Source organism: Myiozetetes cayanensis, unplaced genomic scaffold, assembly GCF_022539395.1.
Source record: "Myiozetetes cayanensis isolate MyiCay16 unplaced genomic scaffold, myiCay2020 scf857, whole genome shotgun sequence".
NCBI classification, from domain to species: Eukaryota; Metazoa; Chordata; class Aves; order Passeriformes; family Tyrannidae; genus Myiozetetes; species Myiozetetes cayanensis.
The window spans coordinates 1-18,996 of NW_026088138.1; the positions used below are offsets into that span (position 1 = coordinate 1).

Here is an 18,996-nt window from a genome sequence, read left to right on the forward strand (position 1 = left end):
GACTTTGGGGTGACTCCCTGGGTTTTTGGGGTCCCCGGTCTCATTTCTGGGGTCCCTGAGCCTGTTTTAGTCCCCCAGGGGTGTTCCCGGAGCCGCAGCAGGACCCGGTGATCGCCATCGCGGCCGTGGCGCTCCGCCAGGGGGCGCGCGAGCCCTTCCTGCGCGCGGTGTTCACGCTGCTCCCGTGCGCCCCCTTGCGGGGCGCGGCCGTGCGGAGCTTCGACACCGAGCGGGACCTGCTGCAGGTGGGGGGAATTTTGGGGGGTTTGGGGGACATGGGGGGTTGGGGGGTCTAAAGGGGTCAGGTGGGGTGGGGGAGTGTGGGGAAGTTTGGGAGGGTTTGGGGTGGTTTGGAGCGAGTTTGGAGGGTCTAGGGGGTACCTGCAGGTTGGTGGGGATTTTGGGGACCTGGGGGGTTGGGGGGTCTAAAGGGGACCGGGGGGTGTGGGGGCAGTTTGGGATGTTTGGGGTGTTTTGGAGCGAGTTTGGGGGGTCTAGGCGGGGTACCTGCTGCAGGTTGGGGGATTTTGGGGGGACCTGGGGGGGTTGGGGGTCTAAAGCGGGGCCAGGGGGGTGTGGGGGCAGTTTGGGAGGGTTTGGGGTGGTTTGGAGCGAGTTTGGGGGGTCTAGGGGGTACCTGCTGCAGGTGGGGTGGGATTGGGAGTTACACGGGGGATCTAAAGGGGGTTTGGGAGGGTCTGGGGGCGATGTGGGTGGCACCTGGGGGGTTTGGGGGTCTGAGGGGCTCAACAGGATGGTCTGGAGGAGGGTTTGGTGTCCCTGGGGGTTTTGGGGTCCCCTGACCCCCTGTGCCTCCCCAGTCCTGGGCCGAGTTCGTGCGGATCGTGGACCCCGACGTGATCACGGGGTACAACATCCACAACTTCGACCTGCCCTACCTCATTGAGAGGGCCAAGGTGCTGCAGGTGAGACCCCGGGACCCCAGGGACCCCCTGAACCCCAGAGACCCCACAGACACAGGGACCCGGAGACCCCAGGACCCCTGAGACCCCAGAGACCCCACAGCCCCCACCTGCCCTACCTGACAGAGAGGGCCAGGGGCTGCAGGTGAGACCCCCGGGCCCCCTCACCTGTCTCCCCGTGCCCCCAGACCCCCAGGCCCCTGAGGAGCTCCCCAAGCACCCGAGGAGCCCCCAGACCCCTGACCTGTCCCCCACACCCCGTGCCCCCCAGGTGGAGTCGTTCCCGTACCTGGGCCGGGTCCGGGGGTCCCCTCGGGGGTCCGCGACGCCGCCTTCCAGTCCCGCCAGCTCGGCCGGAGAGAGGGCAAGGTGGTCACCACCCCGGGCAGGGTCACCCTGGACATGCTGCAGGTCAGGGGGGATTTGGGGAGGTTCTGGGGGGATTTGGGGGAGTTCTGGGGGGATTTGGGGGCACAGGGAGGCAGGGTCACCCTGGACATGCTGCAGGTCAGGGGGATTTGGGGGGCACAGGGAGGGCAGGGTGGTCACCACCCCAGGCAGGGTCACCCTGGACATGCTGCAGGTCAGGGGGATTTGGGGGGGTTCTGGGGGATTTGGGGGGCACAGGGAGGGCAGGGTCACCCTGGACATGCTGCAGGTCAGGGGGGGATTTGGGGGGGTTCTGGGGTGGTCCTGGGGAGGGTTTTGGGGTCCTGGGGTTTTGAGGTGCCCCGAGGTGGTTTTGGGGTGCCCCAGGGTGGGTTTTGTGGTGCCCCAGGGTGGGTTTCGGGGTCCCTGAAGGCGGTTTTGGGGTGCCCCAGGTGCTGCTGAGGGAGCACAAGCTCCGCTCCTACTCCCTCAACGCCGTCAGCGCCCACTTCCTGCACGAGCAGAAGGAGGACGTTCCCCACGGCATCATCACCGACCTGCAGGTCTGGGGGGTCCCTGAGGGGTCCCTGAGGGGGTTTGGGGGTCCCCAGGACTGTCCCAGCCATGATAATCCTTGTCCCTGATGTCCCAGTGATGTCCCCAATGTGCCATTGATGTCCCAAATGTCCCCCCAGAATGGTGACCCCCAGACTCGCCGCCACCTCGCCCTGTACTGCCTGAAGGACACTGAGCCCGTGTCCCCAGTGGTGTCCCCAATGTCCCAGTGATGTCCCCAATGTCCCCAATGGTGTCCCCAATGTTCCCAATGGTGTCCCCAATGTCCCCAATGTCCCCAACGGTGTCCCCAATGTCCCAATGGTGTCCCTGTTAATGTCCCCAGAACGGTGACCCCCAGACGAGGCGCTGCCTCGCCCTGTACTGCCTGAAGGACACTGAGCCCCTGTCCCCAGTGGTGTCCCCAATGTCCCAATGATGTCCCCAATGTCCCCAATGTCTCAATGGTGTCCCTGTTAATGTCCCAGTGATGTTTCCAATGTCCCCAGTGGTGTCCCCAATGTCCCAGTGGTGTCCCTGTTAATGTCCCCAGAATGGTGACCCCCAGACCCGCCACCGCCTCGCCCTGTACTGCCTGAAGGACGCTGAGCCCCTGTCCCCACTGGTGTCCCCAATGATGTCCCCAATGTCTCAGTGATGTCCCCATTGCTGTCCCCAGAACGGTGACCCTCAAACCAGACGTCGTCTCGCCCTGTACTGCCTGAAGGACGCGGTGCTGCCGCTGCGGCTCCTGGAGCACCTGATGGTGCTGGTGACGCAGGTGGAGATGGCCCGGGTGACAGGGGTGCCCCTGAGCTACCTGCTGACCCGGGGACAGCAGGTCAAGGTGGTGTCACAGCTCCTCAGACAGGTGAGGGGACATTGGGGACACCTGGGGGGACAGGGGGGTGACAGGGGTGCCCCTGAGCTACCTGCTGACCCGGGGGCAGCAGGTCAAGGTGGTGTCACAGCTGCTCAGACAGGTGAGGGGAGCACCTGGGGGACAGGGGGGTGACAGGGGGACACCTGGGGGGACAGGGGGATGATAGGGGGACACCTGGGAGTACAGGGGACACCTGGGATGATAGAGGACACCTGAGGGGACAGGAGGATGGAGGACACCTGGGGGTACAGGAGGGTGACAGGGGTGCCCCTGAGCTACCTGCTGACCCTGGGGACAGCAGGTCCAGGTGGTGTCACAGCTGCTCAGACAGGTGAGGGGACACTGGGGGGACAGGGGGGGCACAGGGTGGGCACAGGGGGACACCTGGGGGGGACAGGGGACACCTGAGGTATCTGCTGACTCAGGAACAGCAGGTCCAGGGTGTTGTTGGGGTCTTTCCTGGGGGTATTTGAGGTGTTTGGGGGTGGTTTTTGGGGGCGTGTTGGGTTGTTTTTGGGGGAGGTTTCAGAGTGGGTTTCAGAGGGGTTTTGGGGGGTTTGGGGCGTTTCAGGGTGGGTTTGGGGGATGGGGGATTTTGGGGTGGGTTTTGGGGTGTTTCGTGGGTTGGGGGAGGTTTGGGGTCAGGTCAGTTTGGGGAGGGGTTTCAGGGTGGGTTTGGGGGTGTTTCAGGGTGGGTTTTGGGGTGTTTTGGGGGTGTTTTGGGGTGACTCCCCTCTCCCCAGGCCATGCAGGAGGATTTGCTGCTGCCAGTGGTGAAACCTGAGGGGGGGGAGGACTTCGAGGGGGCCACGGTCATCGAGCCCCTCAAGGGGTGAGTGGGGACCCCAAAACCCCTCCTGGGACCCCCTCAAACCCCCTGGGTCTTCCCCCCAGGCCCCCTGGGACTCCCCAAACCTCACCCAAACCCCCCCTGTGCCCCCAACCCCTGTGCCAAACCCCCCCTGTGCCCCCCCAGGTACTACGACGTCCCCATCGCCACCCTGGACTTCTCGTCCCTGTACCCGTCGATCATGATCGCCCACAACCTGTGCTGCACCACCCTACTCCCCCCTGGGGGGACACAGAGATATGGGTACACTGGTTATACTGGTTTATACTGGTTATACTGGGTTATACTGATTATACTGGGATCGATTGGTTGTACTGGGTTATACTGGTTGTACTGGGTTATACACACTGGCATCGCCCACAGCCTGTGCTACACCACCCTGCTCCCCCCTGGGGGTCCCCAGCGCTTTGGGTATGCTGGTTATACTGGTTTATACTGGGAGAGACTGGGGGACTGATTGTGTCAGGTTATATGTGGTTATATTGGTTATACTGGGGTGGACTGGATTATGTTGGTTCTGTGGAGTTGTACTGGTTGTACTGGGTTATGCTGGGAGGGCACTGGGAGGGGGATTGGGAGGACCTGGGAGGAGGACGGGGGGTCACTGGAATGGACTGGGGGGTCACTGGGATGGACTGGGGTCACTGATGGACTGGGGGATCACTGGGAGTGCTCTGGGGTACACTGGGATGGACTGGGGTCACTGTGACTCCCTGACCCCCTTTGTGTCCCCCCCAGGCTGGCCCCTCCGAGTTCATCCGGACCCCACGGGGCAGTCTCTTCGTGACCCCGACGTGCGCAGGGGGTCCTGCCCCGCGTGCTGCAGGGGCTGCTGGCGGCCAGGAGCAGGTCTGGGGGCTTTGGGGGCTTTGGGGGTCCCTGGGAGGTTTGGGGGTGTCTGGGGGTTGGGGTCCTGCCCCGTGCTGCAGGCTGCTGGCGCCAGGAGCAGGTCTGGGTCCTGGGGTGTTTGGGGGTCCCTGGGGGCTTTGGGGTTTTGGGGTCCTGCCCCGCGTGCTGCAGGGGCTGCTGGCGGCCAGGAGCAGGTCTGGGGGGGCTTTGGGGGGTCCTGTTAGGGGGTCCTGGGGGTGCTTTGGGGGTCCTAAGGGGTGTTTGGGGGTTCCTGGGGGTTTTGGGGTCCTGTGGTCTTCGAGGTTTTGAGGTCCAGGTGCCAGGTGTCTCTCTGCTGTCAGGGTGAAGGCAGCCCTGGCCCAGGAGCAGGGGTGGGTTTGGGGCTCAGGTGAGCTCAGGTGAGGTTCAGGAGATCTCAGGTGAGCTCAGGTGAGCTCAGGTGTGTCAGTGATGTTCAGGTGAGCTCAGGTGAGGCTCAGGAGAGCTCAGGTGAGCTCAGGTGAGGTTCAGGTGAGCTCAGGAGTCCCTCCCCGCAGGGTGAAGGCGGCCCTGGCGCAGGAGCAGGACCCGGCGCGCCGGCAGGTGCTGGACGGGCGGCAGCTGGCACTGAAGGTCAGCGCCAACTCCGTGTACGGCTTCACCGGGGCACAGGCGGGAGGCTGCCCTGCCTCGAGGTATCACAGGTGAGACTCACCTGGGCACACCCAACACACCTGGGCACACCTGGGCACACCTGGGACACACCCAACACACCTGGGACACACCCAACACACCTGGGACACACCCACTGCACCCCCCCATTCACTGGGGCACAGGCGGGGAGGCTGCCCTGCCTCGAGGTATCACAGGTGAGAGGCACCTGGGCACACCTGGGACACACCTGGGACACACCTGGGACACACCTGGGCACACCTGTCCCTCACCTGTCCCTCTCCTGTGCCCCCATCAGAGCGTGACAGGGTTCGGGCGCCAGATGATCGAGAGGACGAAGCAGCTCGTGGAGGAGAAGTACGGGGGGCAGGGGGGGCACCCTGCCCAGGTAAAGGTGAGGGGATGGGGGGGGGGCACCCTGCTAGGTAAAGGTGAGGGGGCAGGGGGGCACCTGCCAGTAAGGTGAGGCAGGGGGCTTGGGGGCACCTGCCCAGGTAAAGGTGAGGATGGGGGCTTAGGGGGGCACAGAGGGGGCTGGGGCACCTGCCGGTAAGGTGAGGGGGCAGGGGGCACGCTGCCTCAGGCACCTTTTGGGGTCCCTGATGCTGATTTTGGGGTCCCAGGTGGTCTATGGGGACACAGACTCCGTGATGTGACCCTGGGGGGTTTTGGGGTCCCTGATACTGATTTTGGGGTCATTAACAGTGTTTTTGGGGTCCCAGGTGGTGTACGGGGACACGGACTCCGTGATGTGCCGCTTGGGGGTGCCGTCAGTGGCCAGGGGGTTTTGGGGTGGTTGGGGGTTTTGGGGTCCCTGATGCCGTTTTTGGGGTCCGTGATGTCAGTTTTGGGGTCCCAGGTGGTGTACGGGGACACGGACTCCGTGATGTGCCGCCTGGGGGTGCCGTCGGTGGCCGAGGCCGCGGATTTGGGGCGCGAGGTGGCCTCGTGGGTGTCGGGGCATTTCCCGCCCCCCATCCGGCTCGAGTTCGAGAAGGTGCGGCCGGAGGACCCCAAAATGGGGGGGCAAAATATGGGGAGGGGTCCCAAAATATGGGGGTTCCCAAATATGGGGGGGATCCAAAATATGGAGGGACCCCAAAATATGGGGAGGGACCCCAAATATGGGGGGGGGTTCCCAAAATATTGGGAGGGGGGTCCAAAATATGGGGGGGTGTCCCCAAATCCAGGGGGAGGGTCCTGAGACCCCCCCAGGGCGTTTCCGTGTCCCTGAAGGGGTTCCCAGAGGGGTCTCTGGGGGGGGAGGTCCCCATGTCCCTAAAGGGGTCCCTGGGGGGGTCCCTGTGTGCCCACAGGACTTCTCTGGGGTGTCCCCAAATCCCAGGGGGGTGTCCCCTGACCCCCGGTGTGTCCCCCCCAGGTGTACTGGCCGTACCTGCTGATCAGCAAGAAGCGCTACGCCGGCCTCTGCTTCTCGGGGGGCCCGGGGACCCCCCCAAAACTCGACTGCAAGGGGCTGGAGGCCGTCAGGAGGGACAACTGTCCCCTGGCTGCCAACCTGGTCACCGCCTGCCTCCGCAGGATCCTCCTGCACAGGTGGGACCCCCAGGACGGGGGGAGACCCCCAGGGTTGGGGGAGGAACACCTGGAAAACTGGGGGGAGATAGAGGGGAAATTGGGGGGGAAACAGCCCCAAAATTGGGGGGTAAATGGGGACATGGGGGTCCCCAACCCAACCTGGTCACCGCCTGCCTCGGGAGGATCCTCCTGCACAGGTGGGACCCCCAAAACCCCCCTAGCCCTGTTTTTGCTCCCCAGGGACCCCCAAACCCCCTCAGACTCCCAAATTTGCCCCCGGGGACCCCAAACGCCCTCAGACCCCCATTTCTCCCCAGGGACCCCCGAGGGGGCCGTGGCCCACGCCCAGGACGTGGTTTGGGACCAAGGGACCCACTCCCCAGGACCCGAGGGCCTGGCCAAACGTGGGACCCCATTTCTCCCCCCAGGGACCCTGAGGGGGCCGTGGCCCACGCCCAGGATGTGGCTTGGGACCCCCAAACCCCAAAAAGGGACCCCATTTCTCCCCCCAGGGACCCCGAGGGGGCCGTGGCCCACGCCCAGGACGTGGTTTGGGACCCCCAAAGCCCCCCTGACCCCATTTTTGCCCCTCAGGGACCCCGAGGGGGCCGTGGCCCACGCTCAGGACGTGATCTCGGACCTGCTGTGCAACCGCATCGACATCTCCCAGCTCGTCATCACCAAGGAGCTCACCCGGGCGGCCTCGGCCTACGCGGCCCCACAGGCCCATGTCAGGCTGGCTGAGAGGTTTGGGACCCCAAAAACCCCAGTGGGAACCCCAAAAACCACCCTGGGAACAACCCTGAACCCAAAAACCCCAATGGGAACAACCCTGAACCCCAAAAACCACCCCTGAACCCCAAAAAACCCCCTGGAGCTCACCCGGGCGGCCTCGGCCTACGCAGCCCCACAGGCCCATGTCAGGCTGGCTGAGAGGTTTGGGACCCCAAAAACCCCAATGGGAACCCCAAAAACCCCAATGGGAATGACCCTGAACCCCAAAACCCACCCCTGAACCCCAAAAAAACCCCCTGGAGCTCACCCGGGCGGCCTCGGCCTACGCAGCCCCACAGGCCCACGTGCGGCTGGCTGAGAGGTTTGGGACCCCAAAAACCACCCTGGGAACCCCAAAAACTCCAATGGGAACCTCAAAAATCATCCCTGAAGCCTAAGAAACATCCCTAAACCCCAAAAACCACCCCTGAACCCCAAAAACCATCCCCAGACTCCAAAACCCCCAATGGGGAACCCCCTGAACCCCCAAAACCACCCTGGGAACAACCCTGAACCCCAAGGAGCCCAAGGGGAGCTCCGTTTTGGGGGGCATTTGATCCCATTTTTGGGGTGATTTATCCTATTTTTGGGGTGATTTATCCTATTTTTGGGGTGATTTATCCCATTTTGGGGTTGATTTATCCCATTTTGGGGTGTTTTTCAGGCTGAAGCAGCGGGACCCGGGCAGTGCCCCCTGAGCCCATTTTTGGGTGGTTTTGCGTTAATTTATGGTGTTTTTGGGTTAATTTATGGTGTTTTGGGGTTAATTTATCCCATTTTTGGGGTGTTTTTTCCAGGCTGAAGCAGCGGGACCCGGGCAGTGCCCCCGTGCTGGGCGATCGCGTCCCCTACGTCATCGTCAGCGGGGCCCGGGGGGAGGCCGCCTACACCCGGTCTGAGGTCACCCCAAGACCCCCCCAAACCCCCCTGTTTGCCCCAGGATCCCCCAAACCCCTCTAAAGCCCTCCCAACCCCCATTTCCCCCAGGACCCGGTGTACGCCCTGGAGCAGAACCTGCCCATCAACACCCGACCCCCAAACCCCTCTAGGACCCCCAAATCCCCCAAACCCTCCCAAACATCCCCAGGACCCCCAAATCCCCTAAACCCTCCCAGCATTTCCCAGGACCCGGTGCGCCCTGGCAGAACCTGCCCATCGACACCCGACCCCAAACCCCTCTAGGACCCCCAACCCCCAAACCCCTGTTTGCCCCCAGGACCCCCAAATCCCCTCAAAGCCCCCAAACCCCATTTCCCCAGGACCCGGTGTACAGCTGGAGCAGAACCTGCCCATCGACACCCGCTATTACCTGGAGCAGCAGCTCGCCAAGCCCCTCCTCAGGATCTTCGAGCCCATCCTGGGCGAGGGGAAGGCCCAGGGGGTCCTGCTGAGTGAGTGACCCCCGAGAGCCCAGAACTCACCCAGGATCCCAAAACTCACCCAGAACACCCCCAGGGACCCCAGAACAGCCCCAGAACCCCAAAAACTCACCCAGAACACCCTCAGGGACCCCAGAACAGCCCCAGAACCCCAAAAACTCACCCAGAACAGCCCCAGACCCCAAAAACCCCACAAAACACACCCAGGGAGGCCCAAAATCCCTATGGGGCCCACCCCCCTCCTCTGGGTTCTGGGGTGGGTTTGGGGTTCTGGGGGTTGGGGCAGTCTGTGGGTTTGGGGGGTTCTGGGAGTGTTTTGGGGTTCTAGGTGGGTTTGGGGTTGTCTGGGTGGGTTTTGGGGTGGGTTTGGGTTCTGGAGTGTTTTGAGGAGTTCTGGGTGGTTTTGGGGGTTCTGAGGGAGTTCTGGGGTTTCTGGATGGGTTTTGGGGGTTTGTGGGGTGTCTGGGGGGGTTTTGGGGGTTTTTGGGGCGCCCCCCGACCCCCCTTTCCCCACAGGGGGGGAGCACACGCGGTGCAAGACGGTGCTGACGGCGAAGGTCGGGGGGCTCTCGGCATTCGCCACCAAACGCAGCAGCTGCGTGGGCTGCAGGGCTGTGCTGTCACACCATGGTAATGCCCCTAAATCACCCCTAAATCACCCCTAAATCACCCCAAAAACACCCCTAAAATATCCCAAAAATAGCCCCAAATCCACCCCCTGCAGGGCCGTGCTGCAACACCACGGTAATGCCCCTAAATCCCCCTAAATCACCCCAAAATCACCCCAAAAACACCCCCAGAACCACCCCCTGCAGGGCCGTGCTGCCCCACCACAGTGAGACCCCTGAAATACCCCTAAATCACCCCAAAAATACCCCCAAGAATACCCCAAAAACACCCCCACAAAAACCACCCCAAATCACCCCCAAAACTACCCCAAAAGGCCCAACTGGGGGTCAGAGCCCCCCCAGGGTGGGTCAGACCCCCAAACCTCCCCAAAAAACCCCAAAACCCCCCCGGGTCCCCCCAGGTGCCGTCTGCGATTTCTGCCGCGAGCGAGAGTCGGAGCTCTACCAGAAAGAGGTGGGGGGGCCCCAAAATCCTCCTGGGGGGGCCCCAAATCCTCCTGGGGGGGCCCCAAAAACCTCCTGGGTAACCTCAAAATTCACTGGGGAGCCTCAAAATCCTCCTGGGGGGGCCCCAAATCCTCCTGGGTGAGGTCCTCGGGGGTCCCAAAATCCTTCTGGGGGTCCTAAAAATCCTTCTTGGGGGGGCCCCAAAATCCTCTTGGGGTGGGACTCAAAATTCACTGGGGAGCCCAAAATCCTCTTGGGGTCCCAAAATCCTCGTGTGGGGGTCCCAAAATCCTCTTGTGGGGGTTCCAAATTGACCCTGGGACCCCCCCTCCAAAAAGGTGTCTCAGCTGTGGGGGCTCGAGCGCAGCTTCTCCCGCCTCTGGACGCAGTGCCAGCGGTGCCAGGGGTCCCTGCTGCAGGACGTGCTGTGCACCAGGTGACCCCAAAACCCCAAAATCCCCCCTAAACCCCCCCAAAAACCCCCCCATAACCCCCTGACCTGCCAAACCCCTTATCTGAGACCCCTGACCCCAAAACCCCCCCCAGTGCCAGCGCTGCCAGGGGTCCCTCCTGCAGGATGTGCTGTGCACCAGGTGACCCCAAAACCCCCAAATCCCCCTAAACCCCCCAAAACCCCCCATAACCCCTGACTCCCAAACCCCTATCTGAGACCCTGAGCCCCAAACCCCCAGTGACAGCGGTGCCAGGGGTTCCTCCTGCAGGACGTGCTGTGCACCAGGTGACCCCAAAACCCCTTATCTGAGACCCCTGACCCCCAAAACCCCCAAACCCCCCAAAACACCCTATCTGAGACCCTGACCCCAAAAGCCCCCAGTGCCAGCGGTGCCAGGGGTCCCTCCTGCAGGACGTGCTGTGCACCAGGTGACCCCAAAACCCCAAATCCCCTAAACCCCCAAAAACCCCTGACCCCCAAACCCCCTATCTGAGACCCCTGAGCCCCAAAACCCCCAGTGCCAGCGCTGCCAGGGGTCCCTGCTGCAGGACGTGCTGTGCACCAGGTGACCCCAAACCCCCCAAATCCCCCTGTAACCCCTGACCCCAAAACCCCCAAAACCCCCTATCTGAGACCCCTGACCCCAAAAACGCCCCCCAGTGCCAGCGCTGCCAGGGGTCCCTCCTGCAGGACGTGCTGTGCACCAGGTGACCCCAAAACCCCTCTGAACCCCCTCCAACCCCCCAAATCCCCCTCAAGCCCCTCTAAACCCCCCAGTATCCCCAAATCCCCCAATTCCTAAACCCCCCAGTGACCCCCTGTGTCCCCCAGCCGGGACTGCCCCATCTTTACTGTCCCCAAATCCCCCCAGTGTCCCCAAATCCCCCAAATCCCCCTCAGTGTCCTCAAATCCCCCTAAAGCCCCCCAAATCCCCCCCAGCCGGGACTGCCCCATCTTTACTGTCCCCAAACCCCTCTCAGTGTCCCCAAATCCCCCTAAACCCCCAAACCCTCCCCAAATCCCCCAGTGACCCCAAACCCCTTTGGTGACCCCCCTGTCCCCCCAGCCGGGACTGCCCCATCTTCTACATGCGCCGGAAGGTTCAGAAGGACCTGCAGGCCCAGCAGGAGCTGCTCGGGCGCTTCAGGGACCCCGAGTGGTGACCCCAAAACCTTCAGGGACCCCCCAAAAAAAATAATTGGGGGGGGACCCCCCAAAATAGGGGGGTTTTGTTGTTTGGGGTTTTTTTTCTATGGAGAGTTTAATAAAAAGCAGATTTTTGGTGATTGGTGTGATGATGGGGGAAGGGTCAGTGGAGGGGGTCCACGGATTTTGAGGGTGGTCTCCTAAATGGGGGCAGACACCCAAAACCAGGGAGCCCAAAAATGGGGGGGAAGGGGTTTTTCAGACCCCACACCCCGTTTTTGGGTCAGCTGGGGGTTTCTTTTTGGGGAGAATTGAATAAAAAGCGGGTTTTTGGGAGCGGGGGGTCCCGGGATTTTTGGGGGGTCAAATTTGGGGGTCCCGAGGGGGGAAATTCCCGCCCCGGCGCTGGTTGGGGGCGTGGCCTCATGACTGGCACCCCCCTCCGCCAATCAGAGCGCGGCTCCACCGCCTCGCCCCACCCAGTGGGTGTGGCTTTGCACCTTTAACCTGATTGACAGCGCGGCACACCAATCACCGCTCCTCTGGGCGGTGGGCGTGGCAGGAGCGCGGAGCCCTCCAATGGGAGGGCGGGGAGGGAGGCAGGGCGGCCAATGAGAGGCCGCGGCGGGCGCGAGAGGCCCCGCCCCCCGTATAAAGGCAGGGGGCGGGGGCCGCGGCGCGCGCTCTCAAGATGGCGGAGGCGGCCAATTGTATCATGGAGGTGAGCGGGGAGGCGGGGGGAAAACGGGGCAAAACGGGGCAAAAACGGAGCTAAATCGGCACGAAACCGGGCCGGAACGGCGCGGAACGGGGCTCGGCGAGGGCAGGGCGGCGTTAAAAGGGTTAAACGGGGGCAAAACGGGGTTAAAGGGGGTTTGGGGGCTCCTCTGAGGGGGCTGGGGGGGGCTGAGGGGGCTCTGAGGGGTTCGAGGTGTCCGGGGGGCTCTGAGGGGTTAAACCGGCACAAAACGGTGATTAAATGGGGCTGGGGGGTTAAAGGGGCGGGGGGGCTCTGAGGGGCTTAAATGGGGCTGGGGAGGGGTGTGGGTGTCCTGAGGTGCCCGGGGGCTTTGAGGAGGCTCTGGGGGTCTTCAGTGGGGCTGGGGGTCTCTGGGGGGTTTATTGGGGCTGGGGGGTTATTTGGGCTGGGGGGCCCCAGTGGGGTTTGGGGGTCTCGGGGGCTCTAAAGGGGTCCCAGAATTGGGGCTGGGGGTGTCCCAGGGGGCTCTGAGGGGTCTGGAGGGGTCCCTGAGGTCCAGGAGGTTTTGGGGGTCTCGAGAGGGGCGGGGCGGCCCCACGCGCACGTGGGGAGGGGCCACGTGGCGGAGAAGCCACGTGGGGGTCCGGACCCCTCCCCACCCCCAAAAAACCCCCTCAGGACCCCCAAAAACCGCGGTGGGAACAAAGAAGGGGGCGGATGGGGCAGGGCTTGGCGTGATGGGGGCAGGGCCTGTCGCGACACGAGGGGGTGAGGTGAGGGGGCTGGGGAGGGACACAGAGGATCTGACTGCCCCCCAAAATTGGGGTCCTGAGACCCCCAAATCCCCCAAAACAGGGGTCCTGAGACCCCCAAAATTGAGGTTCTGAGACCCCCAAGCCTCCCTGCCCCTCCCCAGAATTGCAGTTCTGGCACCCCAAAGTTGGGTCAGACTCCCCCAAAATCAGGCTCTGGAGCCCCCCTGCCCCCAAATCAAGGTCCTGGGACCCCCTCCCAAAAAAATTGGGTCAAGACCCCTCAAACCTCCCTGCCCCCAAAAATTGGGTCAGGAGACCCCAAAACTGAGGCCCCAGCCCATTTAAACCCCAGCCCCATTTAAACCCCCCAGCCCCATTTAAGCCCCCAGCCCCATTTTAAACCCTCCAGCTGCATTTAAAGCCCCCAGCCCCATTTTGGGCCCCCAGGTGACTCCTCTCTCCTTCCTCTCTCCTAGACCTTTGTGGCCTCCTGGCGAGACAGGATGAGCCTCCAGACGCCACGGGAAGATGTGAATATCCTGCTGGGACCCCCAAAAACCCCCAGGGACCCCAAAATCCCTGACAAAACAGGGGATTAAAAAAACCCAAAATTCCCTCCAAAACCCCCAAAAAACCCAAAAACCCCAGCCAGGGACCCCAACCCCCCCAGGGACCCCTAAAACCACCCCCAAACCTCTGAAAAACAGGAGTTAAAAATCCCCGAAAAAAACCCACCGAGGGACCCCTAAAACCAACCCCAAACCCCTGAAAAAACAGGAGTTAAAAACCCCAAAAATTCCCCAAAAAAGCCCACCCAGAGACCCCCAAAACTCCCCAGGGACCCCAAAACTGCCCCAGAACCCCTGAAAAAATGAGATTAAAAACCGACCCCAGAGACCCCCAAAATCCCCCCAGGGACCCCTCAAACCCCTGAAAAAACAGGAGATTAAAAATCCCCAAAATTCCCCCAAAACCCCCTCCAGGGACCCCAAAACCCCCAGGGTCCCCCTCAAACTGCCCCCAAACCCCTGAAAAAACAGGAGCTTAAAAAAGCCAAATCCCCCTCCCAAAAAAACCCCAACCCCCAGGGACCCCAAAACCCCCAAAATCCCCCAAAACCTCCCTGGAGCTGCTGGGGATTTGGGAGGTCTCCCAAGGATTTAGGGGGCTTTGGGGAGTCTGAGGGCTCAGGGGGGCTCAGGTGGGATTTGGGGTGTCCTCTGGGGTCTCCCTAAGCCGTGACTTCCCAGGACCCCAAAATCCCCCAGGACCCCAAAATCCACTCCTTCCATCCCCTCTGTGGGGTTTGGGGTTTCTCCTGGGGATTTGGGGAGGTTTTGGGGCTCTAGGGGTTTTGGGGGCTCTGGGGTTTTGGGGGCTCTGGGGGTTTTAGGCTCTGGGGTTTGGGGGCTCTGGGGGTTCAGGGGGCTCAGTGGGGTTTGGGGGTGTCCCTGGGGTCTCCCATGCCTATGCCCTAGGTGCCGTCCCCAGGGAGGGCAGTGCCAAGCCCTGTGTGGGGCTTGGGGGTTTCTCCCCAGGTTTGGGGGTTGGGGGTTTGAGGGGTCTGGGGGTTTGGGGGGGCTCAGGGGGTGTCCCCGGGGGTCTCCCCAAGCCCTGTGCCCCCCCCCAGGTGTCGTGCCCCCCCGGGGAGGGCAGTGCCAAGCCCTGTGCAGAGGACATGACCTCCAAGGATTACTACTTCGACTCCTACGCGCACTTCGGCATCCACGAGGTACCAAAAACACCCCAAAACACCCCAAAACACCCCAAAATCTACCCTGGCACCCCCAAAACCATCCTGGCACCCCAAAACCAGCCCTGGGAGCCCAAAAACACCCCCCTTTCCCCCCCCAGGAGATGCTGAAGGACGAGGTGGGGTTGGGGGCTGGAGGGCTGGAGAGCCAGGGGCTCAGTTTGGGGTTCAGGTGATTCAGGGCTCTCGGGTGGCTTTGGTCTGTTTTAGGTGTTGACCCCGTTTTCCCCGCAGGAGATGCTGAAGGACGAGGTGGGGTTGGGAGGCTCAGGAAGTGTCAGGACAGCTCGGGGAGCTCAGTTTGGGGTTCAGGGTGATTTTAGGGCTCTCAGGGTTATTTTAGGGTCTATTTTAGGGTGTTGACCCCCCGTTTTCCCCCGCAGGAGATGCTGAAGGACGAGATGGGGTTGGGGGGCTCGGGGGGGTTGGAGTAGCTCGGGGGGCTCAGTTTGGGGTCTCAGGGTTGTTCTGGGGCTCTCAGGGTGGTTTTGGGGTCTGTTTTAGGGTGTTGACCCCCCGTTTTCCCCCGCAGGAGATGCTGAAGGACGAGGTGGGGTTGGGGGGCTCAGGGAGGGTCAGGTCTGGGTTCAGGGACTCAGGGGTGGTTCAGGGTTGTTCTGGGGCTCTCAGGGTGGTTTTGGGGTCTGTTTTAGGGTGTTAACCCCCCGTTTTCCCCCCCAGGAGATGCTGAAGGACGAGGTGCGCACCCTCACCTACCGCAACTCCATGTTCCACAACCGGCACCTCTTCAAGGACAAGGTGGTGCTGGACGTGGGCAGCGGCACCGGCATCCTCTGCATGTTCGCTGCCAAAGCAGGAGCCAGGAGGGTCATCGGGGTAAGGGGGGTTTGGGGGTTCCTGGGGGTTTGGGGTCACTTTGTGGGGGGTTGGGGTCAGTTTGGGGGTTTGGGGTCACTTTGGGGTCAGTGTGGGGTGCTGGACGTGGGCAGCGGCACCGGCATCCTCTGCATGTTCGCGGCCAAAGGGGGCCAGGAGGTCATCGGGGTAAGGGGGTTTGGGGAGTTCCTGGGGGTTTGGGGTCAGTTTGGGGGTTTGGGGTCACTTTGGGGTCACTTTGGGGTCAGTGTGTGATGCTGGACGTGGGCAGCGGCACCGGCATCCTCTGCATGTTCGCTGCCAAGGCGGGGCCAGGAGGGGTCATCGGGGTAAGGGGGCTTTGGGGTCACTTTGGGGAGCTTTGGGGTCAGTTTGGGGGTTGGGGTCGGTTTGGGGTCAGTTTAGGTCGGTTTGGGGTCAGTCTGTGGTGCTGGACGTGGGCAGCAGCACCGGGACCCTCGGTCTGTTCATGGCCCAGGGGGGTCTCAGAGCCTGGGGGGTCCCTGGGCTGCGTTTTGGGGGTCCCTGGGGTGGTTTTTGGGGTCCCTGAGCGGTTTTGGGGTCCCTGGGGGGGGAATTGGGGTCCCTGGGGGGGTTTTTGGGGTCCCTGGGGGGGGTTTTGGGGTCCCTGGGGGGGTCCCTGAGCCGTTTTGGGGTCCCCCCCAGATCGAGTGTTCGAGCATCTCTGACTACGCCGTCAAGATCGTCAAGGCCAACAAACTGGACCACGGTGAGACCCCCGGGGACCCCCCCAGGGATCCCCCCAGACCCACAGGGACCCCCCCAGACCTGCAAGTGACCCCCAGGAACCCCCCAGATCCCCAACTGCCCCCAGTTTCCCCCAACCACACCCATGAACCCCCATGCATCCCCCAAACTCTCCTCCCTGGCCCCTGACCCCCAAACCCTCCTGAATCCCCCAACCCTCCTGAGCCCCCCAAGACCCTCCTGACCCCCTCAAAATCCCTGTGTGCCCCCCCAGTGGTGTCCATCATCAAGGGGAAGGTGGAGGAGGTGGAGCTGCCGGTGGACAAGGTCGACATCATCATCAGCGAGTGGATGGGCTACTGCCTGTTCTACGAGTCCATGCTCAACACCGTCATCTATGCCCGGGACAAATGGCTGGTCAGACCCCAAAACCAACCCCAAAACCCTCCAAAACCACCCCAAAAACCCCTGTGATCCCCTGAGCCCCCAAACCCACCCAGAGACCCCAAACCCTCCTCTGTCCCCACTGCCTGTTCTACGAGTCCATGCTCAACACCGTCATCTGTGCCCGGGACAAATGGCTGATCAGACCCCAAAAATAACCCCAAAACCCCCCAAAACCACCCCAAAAACCCCCAGGGTGAAATATCCACCCAAAACCTCCCTGTGACCCCAATTCCCCCCCGTCCCCACTGCCTGTTCTGTGAGTCCATGCTCAACACTCTCATAAATGGCTGGTGGGACCCCCAAAAACCACCCCAAAAGCCCAAAACAACCCTAACCCCCCCCAAAACCACCCCAAAACCCCAAAACAACCCTAACCACCCTCAAAACCACCCCAAAACCTCTCCTGGGCCCCCCAATGACCCTCCCTGTCTCCCCCAAACCCCTCCCTCACATTTTGGGGCCCCTCCTGGGGTTTTTGGGGACCCCTCAGGTTTTGGGGACCCCCTTCAGGTTTTTGGGGACCCCCTCAGGTTTTGGGGACCCCCAGGTTTTGGGGCCCCCTGATCCCTCTTTTTCCCCAGACCCCCGACGGGCTGATCTTCCCCGATCGAGCCACCCTGTACGTGACGGCCATCGAGGACCGGCAGTACAAGGACTACAAGATCCACTGTGAGGGGGCTGGGGGCCCCAAATTTGGGGGGTGGGGGCCCAAAATCTGGGGAGAAGCCCCAAAATCTGGGGAAGGGGTCCCCTAAATATTTGGGGGAACACGGAAGGGTTTGGGGCGTCCCCAGGGCTGGGGAGTTGAGGATGGGGATGAAGAGGAGGGAAAATGGGGGTGGGAATAGGAAGGTTTGGGGGCTCAGAATTTTGGAAGGGCCCCAAAATCTGGGGAGGGGTTGGGGGACTCCCCAAAATTTTGGGGGCTCCAGGGGTCTCTGGGTGGGGGTGAAGGGGGAGGTCAAAGGGGGGGACAAAGGAAGGGTTGGGGGGGGTCCTGGTGGTCCACAGATTTTTTGGGGGGTCCTGAGGGTCCCCAAATTTTTTGGGATCCCCCCCTGAGGCCCCCCCTGTCCTCCCCCCAGGGTGGGAGAACGTTTATGGGTTCGACATGTCCTGCATCAAAGACGTGGCCATCAAAGAGCCCCTCGTGGACGTCGTGGACCCCAAACAGCTCGTGACAAACGCCTGCCTCATCAAGGTACCAAAAATAACCCCAAAATCACCCCAAAATAACCCCAAAATAACCCAGGGACCCCCAAAATAACCCCCAAAATCACCCAGGGACCCCAAACAGCTCGTGACAAACGCCTGCCTCATCAAGATGAGGGGACCCCAAAAATGACCCCAAAAATAACCCCAAAAACGACCCCAGAACAACCCAGGGACCCCAAAAATAACCCAGGGACCCCAAAAAAGGGGCTAAAACACATTTTCCCTGCAGGAGGTGACATCTCCCGGTGAAGGTGGATTTGGGGTATTTTAGGGTATTTTAGGGCTGTTTTGGGGTGTTTTAACCCCGTTTTTCCCCATTTTTCATCCCCAGGAGGTGGATTTAGGGTATTTTAGGATTATTTTGGGTTATTTTAACCCCATTTTACCCCATTTTCTCCCCCCAGGAGGTGACATCTCCACGGTGCAGGTGGATTTGGGGTATTTCAGGGTATTTTAGGGCTGTTTTTGGGTTGGTTTAACCCCGTTTTTTCCCGTTTTTCCCCCCAGGAGTTGGCCATGGGATACTTTAGGATACTTTAGGATTATTTTAGGATTAATCTGGGTTATTTTACCCCCTTTTCTCCCCCCAGGAGGTGGACATCTACACGGTGAAGGTGGAGGACCTGACGTTCACGGCGCCGTTCTGCCTGCAGGTGAAGCGCAACGATTACGTGCACGCGCTGGTGGCCTACTTCAACATCGAGTTCACGCGCTGCCACAAGAGAACAGGCTTCTCCACGAGTGATGAGAGGGTCCTGGGGGGGTTAAAATATCCCTGGGGGGGCAAAAACACCCGGGGGGGTCACCCAAATAACCCCAGGGGGTCACAAACCCCCCCCACTTCAACATCGAGTTCACCCGCTGCCACAAGAGAACAGGCTTCTCCACCAGTGAGAGAGGGTCCTGGGGGGGTTAAAATATCCCTGGGGGGGCAAAAATATCCCTGGGGGGGTCACAAATATCCCTGGGGGGGTCACAAATAACCCCAGGGGGTCACAAACCCCCCCACTTCAACATCGAGTTCACGCGCTGCCACAAGAGAACAGGCTTCTCCACCAGTGAGAGGGGGTCAAAAACATCCCTGGGGGGTTAAAAATACCCCTGGGGGGGCAAAAATATCCCTGGGGGCAAA

At 61.8% G+C, this 18,996-nt stretch overlaps 2 protein-coding genes across 2 annotated transcripts; both read left to right on the forward strand.

The window, feature by feature from the left end:
• Positions 1-78: 78 nt before the first annotated feature.
• On the forward strand, positions 79-11,589 carry POLD1 (DNA polymerase delta 1, catalytic subunit; the record flags this gene model as incomplete). Its single annotated transcript, XM_050339173.1, is given in 23 exon segments — positions 79-245; positions 822-926; positions 1,195-1,225; positions 1,228-1,334; positions 1,745-1,855; positions 2,527-2,718; positions 3,474-3,562; positions 3,707-3,828; positions 4,323-4,374; positions 4,376-4,429; positions 4,966-5,080; positions 5,245-5,277; positions 5,379-5,474; positions 5,940-6,077; positions 6,462-6,637; positions 7,214-7,366; positions 8,191-8,293; positions 8,653-8,662; positions 8,665-8,784; positions 9,289-9,402; positions 9,803-9,855; positions 10,187-10,284; positions 11,370-11,589. Coding segments are annotated over 23 exon segments (2,336 nt in total), but the record flags the coding sequence as incomplete, so codon positions are not given.
• Positions 11,590-12,108: 519 nt separating this feature from the next.
• PRMT1 (protein arginine methyltransferase 1) lies at positions 12,109-18,616 on the forward strand (the record flags this gene model as incomplete). The annotated part of the gene is made up of 8 exons (XM_050339172.1): positions 12,109-12,170; positions 14,535-14,636; positions 15,339-15,494; positions 16,161-16,224; positions 16,477-16,619; positions 17,231-17,318; positions 17,735-17,850; positions 18,455-18,616. Coding segments are annotated over exons 1-8 (861 nt in total), but the record flags the coding sequence as incomplete, so codon positions are not given.
• Between the last annotated feature and the right edge of the window lie 380 nt (positions 18,617-18,996).